This window comes from Sinocyclocheilus anshuiensis, unplaced genomic scaffold, assembly GCF_001515605.1.
Source record: "Sinocyclocheilus anshuiensis isolate Anshui unplaced genomic scaffold, SAMN03320099.WGS_v1.1 scaffold286, whole genome shotgun sequence".
Lineage (NCBI taxonomy): Eukaryota > Metazoa > Chordata > Actinopteri > Cypriniformes > Cyprinidae > Sinocyclocheilus > Sinocyclocheilus anshuiensis.
Genome location: NW_015544135.1, coordinates 909,048 through 927,706, shown reverse-complemented (window position 1 = coordinate 927,706; position 18,659 = coordinate 909,048). Strand labels below are relative to the sequence as shown.

General features: G+C 34.2%; 3 protein-coding genes across 6 annotated transcripts in view; 2 read left to right on the top strand and 1 right to left on the bottom strand.

Moving 5' to 3' along the window:
- The window catches only part of LOC107694952 (insulin-like growth factor 1 receptor), a 21,705-nt gene extending 17,913 nt beyond the window's left edge, over window positions 1–3,792 (bottom strand). The window contains exon 1 of the mRNA XM_016494679.1: window positions 2,794–3,792. Within this exon, the coding sequence (XP_016350165.1) occupies window positions 2,794–2,887 (94 nt within the window). The 5' untranslated portion in view covers window positions 2,888–3,792. The remainder of the gene's footprint in view (window positions 1–2,793) is intronic.
- Window positions 3,793–9,935: 6,143 nt separating this feature from the next.
- On the top strand, window positions 9,936–14,630 carry fam169b (family with sequence similarity 169 member B). Of its 4 annotated transcripts, none has more exons than XM_016494675.1 (9): window positions 9,936–9,988; window positions 10,279–10,403; window positions 10,582–10,684; window positions 10,789–10,853; window positions 10,959–11,133; window positions 11,249–11,431; window positions 13,599–13,727; window positions 13,918–13,988; window positions 14,127–14,630. In XM_016494675.1, the coding sequence occupies exons 1-9, from the start codon at window positions 9,952–9,954 to the stop codon at window positions 14,217–14,219; spliced, it is 981 nt and encodes a 326-aa protein (XP_016350161.1). In that variant the 5' UTR covers window positions 9,936–9,951; the 3' UTR covers window positions 14,220–14,630. The 4 variants fall into 4 exon arrangements, with proteins under 4 accessions (XP_016350161.1, XP_016350160.1, XP_016350162.1 ...); XM_016494674.1 differs by having other exon boundaries at window positions 10,768–10,853; XM_016494676.1 differs by lacking the exon at window positions 9,936–9,988 and having other exon boundaries at window positions 10,312–10,368; window positions 10,768–10,853.
- A 1,065-nt stretch (window positions 14,631–15,695) lies between these two features.
- On the top strand, window positions 15,696–18,543 carry arpin (actin related protein 2/3 complex inhibitor). The gene is made up of 6 exons (XM_016494641.1): window positions 15,696–15,852; window positions 16,232–16,307; window positions 16,904–17,036; window positions 17,289–17,495; window positions 17,587–17,750; window positions 17,980–18,543. The coding sequence occupies exons 1-6, from the start codon at window positions 15,761–15,763 to the stop codon at window positions 17,986–17,988; spliced, it is 681 nt and encodes a 226-aa protein (XP_016350127.1). The 5' UTR covers window positions 15,696–15,760; the 3' UTR covers window positions 17,989–18,543.
- Window positions 18,544–18,659: the final 116 nt, after the last annotated feature.

Below are 18,659 nucleotides of genomic sequence, written 5' to 3'. Positions count from 1 at the left end.
TATATATATAATTGGTATTGGACAAAATTTTACTATCAGTGCATCCCTACTGAAAACATCCAATTGCCAAAACCAGCTATCTTCTTCATAACCCTTAATTATTTAGCTGGTGTCAACTAACATCCTACAATTTGTTTCTATTCTTATTCTTTTATTCTTATATTGTATTTCTATTCTATCATACCCAGCCTAAACAAAACTGTTCATTGCTAATCAACACTTTAAAGTCAGAAAGTATACCACATCAGTGAAATCAAACTTGACAAATGGATCCAAACTCAAGAGTAGAGAGATTTGAAACCGGTTTTGCGCTGATTGAGGTCAGTGTGTCAGTGGAGTGTCTTTGCAACACTTTATGAGACAGAGACACATGGGACAATGCAATGATGGAGTCCAAGAGTGAGAGCTTACCCCCCACATAACCCTCTCCTCTATAGGGCCAGTGCTGCTGGTCTCTACAGGGTGCTGAGAAACAGACCCCCCTGACATTCAAAGTGGCCTGGATGTGGGACTGGCCACTTCGGTCAATGGCCTTGAATTGCATCCTAACTCCTTTTGAATGTAAATGTGAGTTTAAACCAAAGAATGGCCCACCTTCATTATGCCACTATGCAGCCCCCACACAATCACAATTAGGCATTTGATGACACTAAAGCTGCAAAAACATTACAAATACATCCACCTACAAGCACAAGATGTTTTAAAACTATGGAAAGACATGAAAATTGACAGCAGGAATACCATGTTATCACACAATTACTGCCATCCTGACATAACAGAGACTGAAACAAAGAATGTATATGTGTAAATACAGACAAAACCATACACAAATATGCTCATGCAAAAGCCACACAACACACAATTCATTTTTGGAGTCTCCCTTAAGCTTATTCAGGCGACATTCCTTCCAAAAAACAACAACTCACTAAGACTAAATCCAATTGTAATCCAATAAATATTTGTGATATCCACAGTTTACAAACAATTACAGTTTTGTTTGTAGTTCAAAAATACAGATATTATCAGGTAATCAAACAATCTTGCCAAACCAAACCCTGTGGGCTGGGTATTTCATTTTAACATAAATAATTTAGTCCAAATTGAGTTGATAAGGCAAACGATGGGGATTTATTTCGTTTTCAGGTTTGCCATCTTGACTGTAAGGTTTTCTATCGGATCATCTCTTACCGTGTGCTGCGAACGTGACAGAGGCTCAATTCAGTTCGAATGCTCTGACACTGCAGTCTCTCAGCCAACAAAACATTCGCTCATTTTGAAAAAGACAGATTGACCGTGAAATAGGAAATTTACTTACTTTTTATGCCATTCTCTAATGTTTATAACATTTAAGTAGTGCTATTCTGTGGAACACAAAAGGAGATGTTAGTGGCTGACAGCCTCAGTCACCATTCACTTTCAGTGCATCTTTTTCATGCACTGAAAGTAAATAGTGACTGGGACTGTAAGTCTGCTTTACATCTACCTTTTTTGTGATCCACGGAAGACGGAAAGCCATTAAGAGTCAGTAAATTATGACAGAATGACCATTTTTGGGTGAACTGTCCCTTTAAGCCTTATCAATTCTCTAGCATAATCCCAAACACAAAATCTACTTTGAGGTAAGAAAGTAAAAATTTCTGGTTTAGAATTTAACAAGTTAATGGACACTTAATTACAAATCTGGTATCATCTGAATCAGCAAGTTCTCTCGTTTAATTTGATATAAAATATTCACATCTATGTGTTTAAAAAAAAAAAGCTAAAACATATCAAGTCTGACCAGATGTTTCCAATGTACTTCCACTTGTCATAAGAAATAGCACAGAATATATGCTATATTTACCACTGTATGTCTCTATTATGTTTTTACAAATGTTAGACTAAGTTTAGGTATATCCATTTTAAATATGTTTTATCTGTCAGTTTGAAACTGACAAAGTTCTGGGGGTGGCAAATTCATTATTTTTGAACAAATACATTTTATTACCAAACAAACCCATGCAGGAAAATAAAAATGTTCATGATTTTTATAAGCAGGTCTCTTGAAACTTAACATTAATTTACACAGTTCAGATTATAACTATAGTTTACTATAATTTATAGTAAACAAATATGAATACGTGAATATTATAATCAAACTTCATACACAAACATAGAATTACAGACAATAAAGCAAAATGTGTTACAAAACTCCCCTATATGACCCTCCTGAGGACAAGCACATGGTCAATGTAGCCTACTGTACGTACAGTCACTGCGTGATGCTCGACTGAGACTCACTGAATTCAGCCAATCTTATTATGACCGAGTAACGTTTAACCTTACTGCCTGTGTGGACTAAATATGACCTAAAATATACATATTATAGAGGCAAATGCTTTATATAAGGCAATTCTCAGGTAGCTTCTAACTACCAACTGATCCAGCTAATGAATAATTCATAAAGCACACTAGACTCACAACACATCCGATGTCACGATTAACTGATGGGCCTAGAGACATCAGAACGACAAAAAAACTAAAGTTTATTGTTAGTCTGAGGGAAATTGTAAAATTTAATGAAAGTAGTAGGTCATAATTCACTAATATACTGGGTCGTGTGTTACTAGGCCCTTTTGAATATATATAGCTGAACATCTAAAGCAGCGTATGCAGGTAACTTAAACTCATGCTTGACATTTGTCCATAAACACCGCGACTGAAACGATTGAATCAAGGTTTCGATAAAACAAGACGACACCGATATAAGGAGTAATTTTCCCATTAGAATAATAAAACACAATCCTGATTTACCTTCTCCATGCGCAGACCACAGGCAGATGGTGGGGAGAAACAGCAGAGGACCCCAAAATAAGGTCCAAACATCCCTCGCTGTTCCAGATCTCATTCCTAAAAATCCGTTTTCCAAAAAATAAAAAGCTGAAACCGCAGCAAAACGCGACGCTGCTTCTTGTAAGCAAGCAAAAAGTCCAGAAGAATCCGCTTTGGATGAGCAGACAGTTCCTTTTCGTTACTCGTAAAGGAGTAGAAAAACGATATCTGGTAATAATTGTATAATTTTCCTTTAATGGAAACATTAAGATCAATTAAAACACTGTGTTATTCTTGCCAGCTATTAAATGATGCAATCGTGTGGGAGCCACGAATTTCACTCGACCGATAATCTGCATCTTCAGCCTCCATTTCTTGAAAACCTGAGAGGGACGCGCAGCACGGCCAGTGAAACGAGCGCTTTCTCCTCCAACAAAAACACCTTATGCGAATGTGCGTATGCCAAGTGTGATGAACTACGCTATACTGATGATGTACGGAGGGATTTTGAGGTCACGTTGAAAGAGCTTGACGACTCGGATAGCGTATTTACGTATGAATGAAAGCCTCCCGACAGCGCTCGATCCAAAATATCCGGCAGGACAAAAATGGTTTCACCAACTGCTCACCCTCGCCTACCGTCTTCACGCGCTCTCACGGTCGGTCTGTTTTGCGGTAGGAAAAAAAAAACATTTTGCCGAGATGCAAGAGTGAGCAGCTCCCGAGCGTGGGTTTTTGGTTTTCCGCACCGTAAAAAATCACGAACTGTTTGATATAAATAGCTTGTGAGCCTAGTGTTTGATTCTCAAGTGTCCACGGCGGCGCTCGGACTCCTCCGCGACTCTTCTGACGGTCTCCGCTCAGTAGAATCACCGCTGTAAACAAGACTCGGCTTCTCTCACAGAGAAACACGCCAGGCATGAGAGAATGCCAAAACATGGACTGGAACACTGGACCAACCGTGTTGACGCCAGCACACCATTTGATCTCAAACGTCAAGGTGACAGGAATTTGTTTTGTTTTTGTTGTTGTTGTTGTTGTTGTTGTTGTTTTAACGAAAGTATATTCGTAACAATAATGATTCCAGCCATTAACTTGTTTACATGAATATACGCTTATACCAGGTCTGTCATAATGTTTATTTGAAGAATAAATGTAATTTCATTTTTACTTCATTTTAATTTATAAATAGTCATAATTTACATAAATAGAATATCTAGTGGAATCGTCATCATTTGAATTTAGAAGATTTCTAACAATCAATCTCCTGTCTTGCAAAAACTAGGCTAACTAAAGAAAGTTTGAGATAGATAGATAGATAGATAGATATATAGATAGATAGATAGATAGATAGATAGATAGATGGATCACACACTTTGCTGTGATTGTGCTATCAATCACAGCATTGTAGCCTACATCAAGGAGTTTATATGCATTTCTTATACATTTTAAATTATTCCATTTTATTAGGCTATATTTTTATGAAAAGAATTATAAGTTTTAATCAGAAAATAGTATTATTATAGCTGAATAATAACACTATTTTCTTCTAATTTGTTTCAAAATTGTTTTAAAACTTTACAGCTGCTTTGAAACAATCTATATTGTATGAAATGCTACATAAATATGTGACTTGAATTGACTTGTATTTATATTTTTATCATATTTTTTCATATGTTGTATTAAAGCTATTCTCTCTGCTATGCTGTTTCTTCATAAAATAGCATACTAAAGGGACAAAATATCTGACTGTACGCATAACAAAAAAAATTTAATGAAATTAAATGTGTTATGTATTGTGAAATTAAAATACATGCAAGTAGGCTAAAGGCCTATAACCTTTATTTGGGATCTTATCTATGCACAATCAACTTGTAACACTCCAAAGAGAAAGGAGAACTTGAAATCGCATCATATGACCCCTTTAAGATAGAGGCCACAAAAATAAACTAAACATGAAATAAGAAAAGGGTACATAATATTGGGTTAGCTCAGGACGTGTTGATCGTACCATGTTTAATAATTTCCTAGAAAACGGACTGAATATTTTTAAATCCAAGTGCACTGGCCCTTTAAGATGCGATCCGAGTTTCATAAACGCCAGATTTGACAGTGTGAGTAAAGTTAATTTAATGTGTATGTTCAGATAAGATAATTATAGCGCTTTTTTAGTACGCTACTCACTCGTATTCCAATTTAACTAAAGCTGGAATTCGTCATCTCTGGCACATGGAGCTCTTAAATGGAATGAACTGATGGAGCTATTAAAATTAATGCATGGGTTTTTATAACCTTCAAATTTATCCCATTTTTATCCACAACGATAACAATTTGTAATCAATTCTCTGTTCAAAATATTACCCAGCTCCACATTTTAGAAGTGCACATATTTTGCCAATGACATAGTCTAGTCAGCTAAAAGTAAAATCCGATGTAGAATTTCATTCATTGAGACGGAACGGCTTTACAATTACAATCAATTAATTCGTTGGTGATGATGCAGAGTCATCACTGTTCAACATTATTGCCTGAGAATAGCACTTTTTTAAAATTAAAATTGACCTACGGCTCCTAAGTCTATAATGCTGAAATATATTGTTAAATTCAGGTGTCTAAACACACTTAAAAATATTTCAGTCTGTTTTTAGATTTAGGCATTTAAATTGTTCTGCAAATTTCCATTTCGCTGAAATTAGTAAACTTAAAATGGCCTGCAAATTGTGAATTCAGTACCCTATAAATTAAAATTAATTACATTTAGGTATGAATATCTACAACCTACACTCTTAAAAATAAAGGTGCTTCAAAAAGTTCTTCAAGCGATGCCATAGAAGAACCATTTTTGGTTCCACAAAGAACCATTCAGTCAAAGGTTCTTTAAAGAACAATCTCTTTCTTACCTTTTTATAATCTGAAGAACCTTCTTTCGCCCCAACGAACCTTTTGTGAAACAGAAAGGTTCTTCAGGTGTTAAAGGTTCTTTATTGAACCATTTAGACAAAAAGGTTCTTCTATGGCATCGTGAAGCACCTTTATTTTTAAGAGTGTAGGCCTATATTCATTTAAATCTATTTTTGAGTGGAATTTGATCAATTGTTTGCGTCAAATTGCATCACTATTTTATTTTATATTATATGAAATGTGGATCCAAAAATATAGTTTCTTACTCAAACAGCATTCAGAGTTCTCTAAACTGCAGCTCAGTTCTTTGTAGCCTTGGAAATCGCCTTGACCTTGTATCTTCTAATCTGCAATTTTGTGTTTGGCGCCTCCATATGTCAAAATACAGCATTTATCATGTCTCATGTCTCATTGGCAATGAACAGATCCTTAGTATGTTCACAGATGGTTTCAATTCCAGATCATTTCTACAACAAATCTTCAGCACTATAGAGAAAATGATCTGTTCTCACTGCAAATTCAATGTTAAGATATTTGACACTAACTTTGAATTTACAATTATTGTTGAAAGATCCACTAATTAAAGAGCATATATTGTGGAAATAGACTTGTTAAACTTGTTAAATTACTCATTTTGATAACAGAGCAATAAGATCTTTCCCACATTCCTGTCTCTTATAATCATACATCTTTTTTTGAAAAAAAACAAAATACATTTTATGCTCACAACAAAGCTGAAACACAAGGATAGTGCCCCAGATTACCTCTGTTCTGGCTAAACAAACAAAAGTTAAGCCCCTGTAAAGCTACAGTCAGAAAAAGAAAAAGCAGAGCAGTCACCAAAAGCAAAACTCCCTTGATACTGTGTTTCTGTCTATATGAGTTTGTCCTCATGCAGTTCCACCCAGACTACCTTTCCTTTAGTTTCATTTCAGCCTGGCAGTCAAGTGGAAATAAGCATGTTTACCACTGACAATAGTGATGACACACTGTTTGTTTCTCATTTTATCTAAGCCCAGACAGGAAGAAGAATTTGGAGGAGAGGGCGACAATTATGTTCAGTCGAACAGCTACAGTCAGAAAAAGAAAAGATTCCTGAAAAACAAGCTGAAAATAACATAGTGCAGGAGGGGTGCAACAAATTTGTTTTATCGCATAGCAGCTTGGTTTGATCACAATTATTATTGTTATCACCCCCAAAACCAGGAGCCAAAAACTTTATTGCAGATGAACACTGACCATCAAGTATTCACTTCCTCCTCTTTTGTAAATAATAGTTGAGACATTCCTTATGTCTGGGCTGTTTGGGTAAACATTTTAAGGGGGGAAAACATCCCAGAGAATGTGTTTGCTGCAATACTCCCATAAAATGGAAAACAAATCTTTTTTGTACAATACATCATTTTGACCCTATAAACAGTATTTCTGCAAGAAAAAGATAAAGCTGAGTCATTTGGAAAGAGTTCATTTTAAGTGCAGCAGTCAGTCAACATGCAGTTCAGCTCTTCTTTTGGATGGCATGAACCTTGATTCATCAATTGGATTGTTGTGTTGCCACTAAAAAGCTTAGCTGGAATGATCTATTAGCAGTTCCTCCTAAGCTTCAGATTACCAACCATGTATTTACTATAGTACATATCCACCATCTAGTGACTGAGTTTTTTCCTGAAATATTTTCTTTAAAAGCAACTGTGTCTTTTACATTATAGTTTAATTGCTTGGATTACATGTGTTTTACATACACAAAGTTATAAATAAATGAGATCAAATTTAATTAAAATTAATTAATTTAATTAAAAACACCTAAACTCAATGTATGGATATTTATTTATTTACTAGTGCTGTCAAATGATTAATCGCAATTAATCGCATCCAAAGTAAAAGTTTTTGTTTACATAATATATGTATGTGTACTGTTTATTTATTATGTACTGTATAAATAAATAAACACACAGTATATATTTTGAAAATATTTACATGTATATACATTCATATGTTTATATTCTTATATTTTATATTATATATAAATATATTTAATATATAAATATAACATATTTTTCTTACATATACTATACATGCATGTGTGTGTATTTATATATACATAATGAATATACACAGTACACATACATTTATTATGTAAATAAATACTTTTATTTTGGTTGTGATTAATCGCATTAATCAGCACTATTATTTACATTTATAAAGATTTTAAAAACTTTTTTTTTTTACTTTATTATTTTATAAATGCAAAGCTTATGGTACAAAAACATCAAAACATTTTGAGTGGCCATTAGTTGACCATACATGATAGTTTAGTCTAGATGAGTGAGAATTACATTATTTTTGTCAGTGTCATCTTTCATGGGTTACATATTAGGTCAGGGTTCGATATAGCCAAGGCCAATGTCATAATCCTCTTGTAAAATCTGATCATGTGACACGGATTGAAGACACCTAAGGAATCCCGCATGGGTTACACAAACAGGCTGATGACAAAGCAAGGAAGGAAAACAAGTATGAAACTCACTGATATGCAAAGCTAGATCCTGTTTTACATCTTAAAGAGAAACCACATAGGTGTTTTGTATTTAAAGTCTTTTGGCCAATTTACTTTGCTGCAATATTTGCTCTGATGCCAAATATTCTTGGCAGTTCAACAGCCGAGTGACAGTCAATCCCTTTTGAGGATAAACTCTCAGCTTTACAAAAGCATATTTAACAATCCAAGCTAGCCTTTCCTTGTGAAAGGAATTTCAGAAATGTCTGCAATTTCTCAGTGGGAAGTCAGTGGTTTATGGGTAATGGAGATGAAGGGAGATGGGAATAAAACGGATGCAGAACGCATTTTCCATAGCAGGAGAGATTCAGTGTACTATATTACTGCAGTCGTAAGTAGTAAATCAAGGTCAGAAAGGAACTCAGTGCAAAGAATAGTGCATTTGTGTCACATGAAACCTTAAGGCTCTCATCAAAGAATGAAAAAATAGATATGATATATGTTGTCATATCTGTTGATAATATGGTCATGCAGTTCTGTCTGGTATTGTTTTATTGTGATTTCCGGCTGTTGTAGAACAAGAAAGGTTATATTATAAGATTTTAAACCTTGTATGAACATTTTTGGTACAATTTTGAAGAATGTATGTAAAAACAATCAAATCAGTACTACAGGAGAATGACCATGAATTTAATTATTTTGCTCATTTTTGCTCTCAGACTTACATTTTTGTCCTATTTGTTGTTAAACATGTTTTTGCAGGAAAAGAATGTGGCTCAAAACATGTTTGTTCAAAAAATCCTTCAATGTGTTTTGGTTTTCCCCCCCATGTGTCTCACATTTGTATGATGTTGTTGCCATCTTGTGGACAGTGTAAATACTGGCCAGTCACTGTTTGGAAATGGTCTTGGCTGGCATTGTAACTTACTGAATGTGGTTGGTTTTTAACCTTAAATGCTTCATTTACTTGCAGAGAGACAGAGGTGACAGAGAAAGGGTACAGTTGTTATTATTAATAACCATCCCAGAGGAGACCTTTAAAGATTAATTTAAAAATATTGTAATATATTTAATTTACAATGAATACAGTTTTGACTAACATGACACTGTATGAGTCTGACTGTGTAATGGGTTTGCAATGTAAGCATCATCGCAAAATACGTAAATAACAAAAAAAAAAAGCCAGTGTAATGCCAGTATAAACTTAATACCGTGACAAGGAAATAAGAATGCGTAGTTTACTTTGTACAGATTATTTGTAAATTTGATACTTGAAACAATTATTTTAATGTATTGGGAAATGTTTGGGAAATGTTGTCTTCATTTTATTTTTAGTGTAGATTAAATTAAACCAAGGATTGAAGGTGACACTTACTATAATGAAGAAGGGTAGGTGTAAAATAAGCTAAGACTTCAGCCTACAGCTTTTTGGGTTAATGTATATAGTTATCTATATTTATTATAAAAAATGTGAGGACTGAAATAAATCCTAATGATGATCATAATGCTGGTGATATATTATGACACTATATGCAAGTTGCATATATGCCAAGCTAAAATGCAACACTGAATTTTATACATTATGTAATAGGAGGTGTCTGCTCAGTCTATGTAGACTATTCACGAAGACCTGAAGACTTCTGGACTGTTAAAATATGTATGAATTTCTCCCCTTCGTACTTTATAGTCACTAGATGGCGCACGTTTGTTGAGAAACATTCAAAGGTCGAGCAACTATCAAAATGGAATCCAAGTCTAAACTGGAGAGTAGTTTAAAAGGTAAGGACAGGCTTTCTAGCATTCCCAAAATTGATTATGTGAGCATGCCAAAAATTGATCATTTTAAAAAGAGTTTTAAAGGTTTGTTTTGCATGCAAACATTCTCTCGCGCTATGTTCGCCAGTCAGTCAGACTGTCAACACTCACATAAGCGCAGTTCTGCAACAATCAATAAAGTGCTACTACTAATTAAGTAATTTAGCATTGCTGAAAAGTGTGCCATAATGTCATCGTGAAATTAAAGGTCCATGTTATTAACTGCGTAAACATATCAAATGTCGTCTTTCAAGTGAAACCCTATCCAGTGGATCTACCTGTGCGGCATTATGGCGAGTTGAGCACAGGATATGACGAATACCTGTCCCGTGTCAAGTCAGATGGTGCTGTCCCTATCACCCTTCCACATGGAGAGAAAGTCAGAACATACACATTTGCATTCAATAGTGAATTTAGTTATATTGTCTCAAAAATTAGTTGCCTGCCTAGCCAGCATCTATGATGACCAAAAATGCTGTGTGGGTAGGCAGCTTACTAATTTGAGATAAATTCCTCATTTCAGTTCCTCAAAGTGTGTGTGATATTTGTGATAACAGGTGGAAGTAACTTGTGAGAACATTGGTCGACTTGCATTTCTGAGAGATGGTGATTTATCACATTTCATTCTTGCTCTCCACACCCCTGAGGATGAAACCAAAGGTCTTGCGCATGCTACGTTTTTCATTTCACCTGTTTTCTGTCATTCTGTTTAATTTTGGATAATCTATAGCCTACTCTTTTAGTGGTTGCTCTGTACTTGCTAGGCAAATGGTGGCCCGTTGGTGATGTTTTGAAGACATCAAACAAATCAAGACGTGGACTTTTGTTAGTGAGTAACAGTTAGCCTTGCAAACAAAATGTTTTGACCAGAAATGTCATAATCTTAACATTGTCACCATTTCCATGAAGCCTCTGATGGTTCTTGTCATTCCAGATGGAATCAGTGATGGAGAGAGTTGTGCTCTTTCTGCTCAGTCAAGTTATATTTGGAATTCTGGAAAGGTCTCTTGAAGAAGACCTATATTTTTCGGCCTATTCCTTGTGGGAACATGGCAAAATTCTCTGGCAAAATGGAGAAGCAGTAGGGTTTTACACCATCAAAAAAAAGGGTATATTTTTTAGTTCTAGCATGCTTAGAGATTTGTGGTGGGTGTTTTGTTTACTTCTTTAAAAAAAAAAAGTAATTTGTGTGTGTGTGTGTGTGTGTGTGTGTGTGTTTTATAGGCAGCCTGTGTGACAGCTGCACTGGCCAAAGTTATCAGCTCCCTGTGCTGGACACAGTGTTTGTTCGCTCTCACTGGAGAAGGACTGGGCTCGCTTTACAGATGCTGGAGGATTTCTGCTCATCTCAACCCTCTGAGGCGATTCTGGGAATTAGCTTTCCTATGTCACCTGGCATGCTTGGAGGTATGTATACACTAACATCCAAAGGTTTTGGGTTGGTAAGCATAGCATAATCATATTAAAACAATAAAATAACTGTTTTTATGGTTGGTTGATTGATTATTTGTTGATCATGGTTGATCATTTTTTAATCACTTTTCACTTTTACGTTTTTTTAGCTGTGATATTTACATGTAAAGGATAAAAAGATAAAATGCTTCAATTTTAAATTATACTACTGTTAAAAAGTTTGGGTTGGTAAGATTTTTGAAAGAAGTCTCTTATAGCTACTCACCAAAGCTGCATTTATTTGATCAAAAATACAGCAAAAACATTAATATTGCAATGTATTATTACAATTCAAAATAAATGTTTTCAATTGTAATATATTTTTAAAAGTAATTTGTCCCTGTGATGGTAAAGCTGAATTTTCAGCAGCCATTACTCCAGTCTTCAGTGTCACATGATCCTTCAGAAACCATTCTAACGTGCTGATTTAGTTCTCAATAAACATTTTTTATTATCAGTGTTGAAAACAGTTGTGCTTCTAAATATTTTGTGAAAAGCGTGATACATTTTTCAGGATGCTTTGATGAATAGAAATTTCAAAAGAACAGTAGTTATTTGAAATAGAAATCTATTGTAACATTATAGATGTCTTTAATGTTACTTTTGATCAATGAATTGCATCCTTGCATTAATTTCTTTAAAAAAAAGAAAAGAAAAAAACCTACTGACCCCAAACTTTTAAATGGCAATGCTCAGGGACGTGCAGAAAGTTCCTCAGGGGCAGGGGCTCAAATGTAAAATAGGGGCAATGTAAAAAAAAAAATATCTAGGTCAAAAGTTTGGATACATTACTATTTTATATTTTTGCAAGAAGTCACTTATAGTCATCAAGCCTGCATTTATTTGATCAAAATTTTAATATGCTTTAAAATATATTTTATGCAATGCTGATTTATTATCAATGTTGGAAACAGTTGTGCTGCTTAATATTTTTATAACCTGTGATACTTTGTTTCAGGATTCTTGGATGAATAAAAAGTTAAAAAAGAACAGCATTTATTTAATATATAACTTCTGTAATTATATACACAACCGTTCAAAAGCTTGACGTCAGTATTTATTTTTTTATTTATTTTTTGTAAAGAAATTAGTTTTATTCAGCAAGGATTTGTTAAATTGATTAAAAAAAAAAGGTGATAGTAAAGATTTATATAGTTGGAAACCATCTCTATTTTGAATAAATGCTGTTCTTTTGAACTTTTATTTATCGTTGAACCCCAAAAAGTATCACAGGTTCCAAAATAAATAAATAAATAAAGCAGCACAACTATTTCCGACATCGATAATAAATCAGCATATTAGAATGATTTCTGAAGGATCATGTGACACTGAAGACTGGAGTAATGATGCTAAAAATTCAGCTTTGCATCACAAAAATAAATTATATTTTAAAGTATTTTAAAATAGAAAAACATTCTTTAAAATTGTAATAATATTTCACAATATTACAGTTTTTTTCTGTATTTTTTATCAAATGAATGCAGGCTTGATGAGCATAAGACACTTTTATAATGCTGCATAAATATCAAAAATGGGAATATAATAAAGTCCTTTCACGTCACCATTTCGCCAGCCTACACTTCACATAATAGGCCTCTAGGTGGCACTTCTGCTTCATTAACTATGATAGTTTCATGAAATAGTAAACGGTATATCAATACACATAAATACAAGTGAATTGAATACTGCTTTCCATTATTGTGACTTTTGGCGCTAGGCCTAGGTTTATGAACAGACTGTGGAATATCAGTCAGTCAAGCAAAACGCACACAACCCATAGCAACGCCTCAGATTGACAGATATAAAAATAAACAGGAATTTTCCGACTTTTGAGCGATTAGTTACTGTTTTGTACACATAGTCGTGTTAATTATAATTCAAATGCATTTTGTTTTATTGACCACAATATCATTGCTATTTGTCTGAGAGGGGCACTTTTGAATAATTTCGAATTTTGAAAAGGGGCAGGGTAGTCCTATGGCTTTAGATTGTGTGCAGAATACACAAATCGCTCAACATTGAACTGATAAGAGTGGTTACACTGGCTCTTATCTGTGATTATTTATGTAATAGAAACCTGACACCCAAAGCTTACACAACTTGTTGAAATAATTGTTTACAGTTTGTAAAAAGTATCTTGAGATCCACGAAGACGAAAGAGAGCGTCTCTATGAAGTGGAAGCTCCGGGTGGATGGGCTCAGAGACGCAATGTGTGGTTAAATATCCAGCTGCAGGACTTTCCAAAACACTGTAAGAAACTGTTGACGTAAAACAGCAGATATGACATTGGTTGGGTAATAAAGTGAGACACTTGACTCATTACATATAAGAAAGAGCTTTGCTTCTAAACATTTATTGGGTTTGTGTTTTATTGGTGCTATATCGAGACTTCGTGGCTGTTGCTCAGGACAGTTTATCTCTGAGGTGGTGCTTTTTACAGGTGGAAACTCAGAGCAGAGTCCACAATGCTCATATAGTCACGAAAGATGTGAAGTTGATTTGGAGGAAGAGGTATGATGTTATCTTGCGTTTATTTAAGCTTATCTAGAGACAGTTTACTGGCTGTTACCGTAAGGGTGTCTCAGCTGTCCTTGGAGGATATAATACTTAAAATATAATGATAAAATGTATTCTTACTCATTTCTACAGGGGATGACAATGTGTACATCCTGCGACAATGTGAATCATCAGCCAGTCTCAAAGACACATCAAGCTCGGGGAAGGACCAGCGAATCAGACTGACACAAGGGACTAACTTTAAAAAAGCCAGGACTAATCATTAAGTTATTTAATGGTCAAGAAATAACTCAGACAGACATTGTACTTTCAAGCCATAACAAAGAGCCTAAATATTCAAGATGGAATTCTTTATAGTCATGTGTTAAAGTATGTAGATGTTGGTAATCTGAGATTTGCCTTCTGGGAAACAGTCTCAGGTATTGTTATCCTATAAAGTTTACCATAACATTTATTGCTGGATTGCCAAATGGTAATCAAACTGTCATACCAGCTGTATCTGGATAACAGAAATGAAGCGTTTTATTGCCTTGTTATAGCCATATAGCGGCCAGTATTCTGTGAATTTGGCCATGTTTAATTGATTATATAAAGAATATGCAGCTATCAAATCTCTCTCAAAAAATAAATATATGATATGCTGTATGCCTTAACTTAAAAATGTAGTGATTTATTATAATGCGTGGTTGTGTATATTTTATTGTGTAACGTTTTAAATGTCACAAAGCAATGTGATATTTCTATGAAAGAGAAAAAATCTTATTCTGGTGTTTTCCAAATAGATATTAATTAGACTCATGACATAAAAACAGTAAGTTAATTAATTACCCTCCCCTTCAAATCAACAAAAACGGATAAAAGTTTTCACCAGTATCATAAAACTGTGATACGTTTTTTTTTATATTAGCCATCACTCATATTTGCGCAAATAAAGAGAATGGTCGGTGTTCTTGGAACATGAAGATACACGTCTGGATGAAAGATGTGGGGGGGGATATTTTAAACTCTTATTTTACATGTGTTTATATATATATAGTAACAATTGCAAGGTACACCATATTTCCCTGCATCGTTAAATTGTTTCTTTTTTTATTATTCAAAAAAATTGGATGAAAATACAATCACCTTCAGGAGAACATTAACAAAGAAAAGAAGATAGAAGTAAGAAAAAGAGGAGACATAAAACATAATAAGGGGGTATGTAGCTTACAATAAAGGGGAAAATATAATACAAATAAAAGAGCAATGAAGGAAATCTATCTAAACTTAATCAGAGTCAATAGAAATACATTTGTCATATAGTTCCAAAAACCTGACACATTTTTATTGCTAGTCAAACAAAAAGATGTGAGCAGTGAGAAAATGTGAAAGAGTAGGAATAGCCCATACATTTTTGTTTATGGATGAAAAATTTGCCAAACAAAATAAAAAAAGTTGAAAATATATTCAATTGTTGGCAGAGTCAGAGTAATAACAAATAGTAGGCTATCTTTCAAGATAAAAGAGTGTGCAAAGATAGGGTTTGTTGAATAGCTACAAGTCAAACCAAAACTGAACAAATTCACAAGGTTTTGTCTTCGTTGCCACAAAATGTGCAGCTACTAGGAATATCAACATATTTGAAAACAGTTGAGTTAACAGGATATATTTTATGCAGTATATTAAAGTGGAGTTAAATTGCGTTTCATGGATTGAGATTTCATGATGACGTAACCAGGAAGTAGCAGCAGCTTTAGTTTCGACGAAATCCAAATCATCAGCAGAAGATGAGTCGCATTTATGACAACACTGCGCTATTAAACAAACCTGTCCATAATGAGAAATTCTCCTCCACATGGGATCCATTAGTTCACCTGAGGTAATACTTTAAAGTGTATGCATGGTTTGCACGTCGACATCGATGCACAGCACAGCCTGGTTTACTTCTCCATAGTTTCCCTTTCAAATATTCCAAATGCTATAGTTCGTGAAGTTATAGCTAATACTGCAAAAACACAATAAATTAAGTAAATTAATATGTGATCTGTTTCACATCGTCAGCCGTTCAGAATATTTCGTCAATGTTTTGTATGTGACAACAACGGTGTTTAAGAACAACGTTACCATAGATTTATAATAGCAACAGAGACTGTAAATGTCGTCCTGTCGGAAATTATGGCTGCCATGGTACTTTTTTGCGAGTATAATTTTCTTCTTGGCTCTCGCATTGTATTTTATTTATAATTTTCACTTTCCAGTGGTCATGGTGTCATTTTAGAGGGGGCGGTCGTGGAAATGTCACGCCATGTCATAACAGATGTGAACAACAGAAAGGTTAGAGCACTTAAAACTCTTCCTCAATTAAGAAACTCAAGTTGTTTTCTGGAATCATGACCGTTCACTAATTTACACTACCGTTCCAAAGTATGGGGTCCGTAAAATTACATAACACGATTTTAAATACGCTGTTCTTTTGAACTTTCTACTTTGAATACTGAAAAAATGCACCACCGTTTCTACTTTCTACAAACATATTAAGCACTGCAGCACAACGGTTTTCAACATTAATAATAATAACAATAATAGTAATAAATGTTTCTTGTGCAGCAAATCTGCATATAGAATAGAAACTGTGGACTGGAGTAATTGCTGCTGAGAATTCAGCTTTGCCATCACAGGAATAAATGACTTTTTAAGATGTAGTACAATAGAAAACAGTTTTTTATCAATGTTTTTCATACATTTTATTAATGTTAAATATGAATGTTTTTACTGTATTTTGATCAGCATAAAAGACAAAAAATGTACCAACCCCAAACTTTTGAAAGGTTGAGTATATTACTTTATTTTCATAAAAAGACAAATATCTTCATTAGTAATGTTTCCCATGACACTTAGGGATTCAACAATTGCATTTGTTTTAATTTCAGGAGCGCTACAATGTTTTGTATGTCAAACCAAGCAAAATCCATCGCAGAAAATATGATTCAAAAGGAAATGAGATTGAACCTAACTTCAGTGATACAAGAAAGGTCAACACAGGATATCTGATGTCATCCTTCAGTGAGTAACCATTAAGTGCTTTCAAAAAAAAAAAAATCCAGTTGGTTTAGATATGGCAGGTTTTTTACTGTGCATTTTAATGGCAACCTGTTCTAACAGCATTCAGTTATACCATGCAATAATAAAAACTTGATTAAACTCTTGTAAGTACATATATGATTTGGTAAATGCTGATTTACCAAAAATATCTTGATGTATTGAAGCAGACTATTATATGTATGTTGTTTTGGTTTGTGTGTATCAACCTTGCAGAAGTGGAGGCTAAGGGTGAAACAGATTGTCTAAATGAGCGCCAACTGAGTGACATTGTGAATAAGGATCAGCTGGTTAAAGTAACAGCAAAACATTGTCCTAGTCAGGCCTTTGCATTCTGGATCTCAGAAGCAGAGATGGACAGAACAGAGCTCGAGTCAGGCCAAGAAATCCGTCTTAAAACGAAAGGAGATGGGCCCTTTATTTGTAAGTACAATGCTGAAAATAGTATATACTGTACATACTGTGTAAATCAAGGTGGCTACATGTGCTGTTCTGTCTGGTTTTGTCTGTCTAGTTTCCTTCGCCAAACTGGACAGTGGTACAGTGACGAAATGCAACTTTGCAGGAGATGAGAACGCTGGAGCATCGTGGACAGAGAAAATAATGGCTAACAAAGCAGATCAGGAAAATGCAGGGAAGAGTGGCGGTCAGGGAGAGGGAGCAGACGATGAAGAATGGGTAAGATTCTCTGCTCAATTGATGAAGTTTTGTGTTTGCTCTGAACACATAAAGAATTGGCTTAGGAAATGGGTTTATCATGAACAGATGTGTAATCTTTTTTACAATTTTCTATTAGGTTTAAGATGAAGTGAAACTAATGCAATGATCCAGTACAGGATTTGTTGGAGTTTCATTGTGCAAACCTGTAACATCTGTTTTATGTGGTGTTTGGGGTTTTTGTTTTCAGGATGACTGAATGACACCATTGAGCTTCAAGGATTGCATCACGGTGCCTTATCTGTCCTCCAAATGTATATTTACGGCTACACCACAAAACAAGACCTAACTGTCAGTATTCATATATTATCACATGAAAGTATCATAAATAAACAGCAAAAGTGCCATTGTAAAATGAAGACTTTTATATATTATAATGTACTTAAGTATTTTATGTGTGTATTAAAGATATATCCTTAAGATCATTACGCACTGTAAATTGAAAACAGTTGTACTATATCATATTTAGAGATGCAGCAATATTACAATTATGCCTGATAGCCAATTAATGTCATTATTTTAAAACAATAAAAACTACTCAAATTAATTGTATTAAATGCTACAATTGAATTTAGGCATCACAACATTATGTACAGTATAAAAGTGTATATTTCTTTTGAGATTTCCTAAAGATTACATAAATGACCGTTTAAACGGCAGCAAAGGTTATCTAAATGTAAAACATGTACAATTAAATATCTAATATAGACAATAAATATCCAATATATCTGATATATTGTGCATCCCTTATCATAACATCAAAGATCTATTGGAGTATGAATACAAAAAAATTAAAAAGAGAAAAAACTGTTGTGTAAAAAGATTGTACTTTATTTAAAGATTTACATGTTTGACTCCAATACAGATATT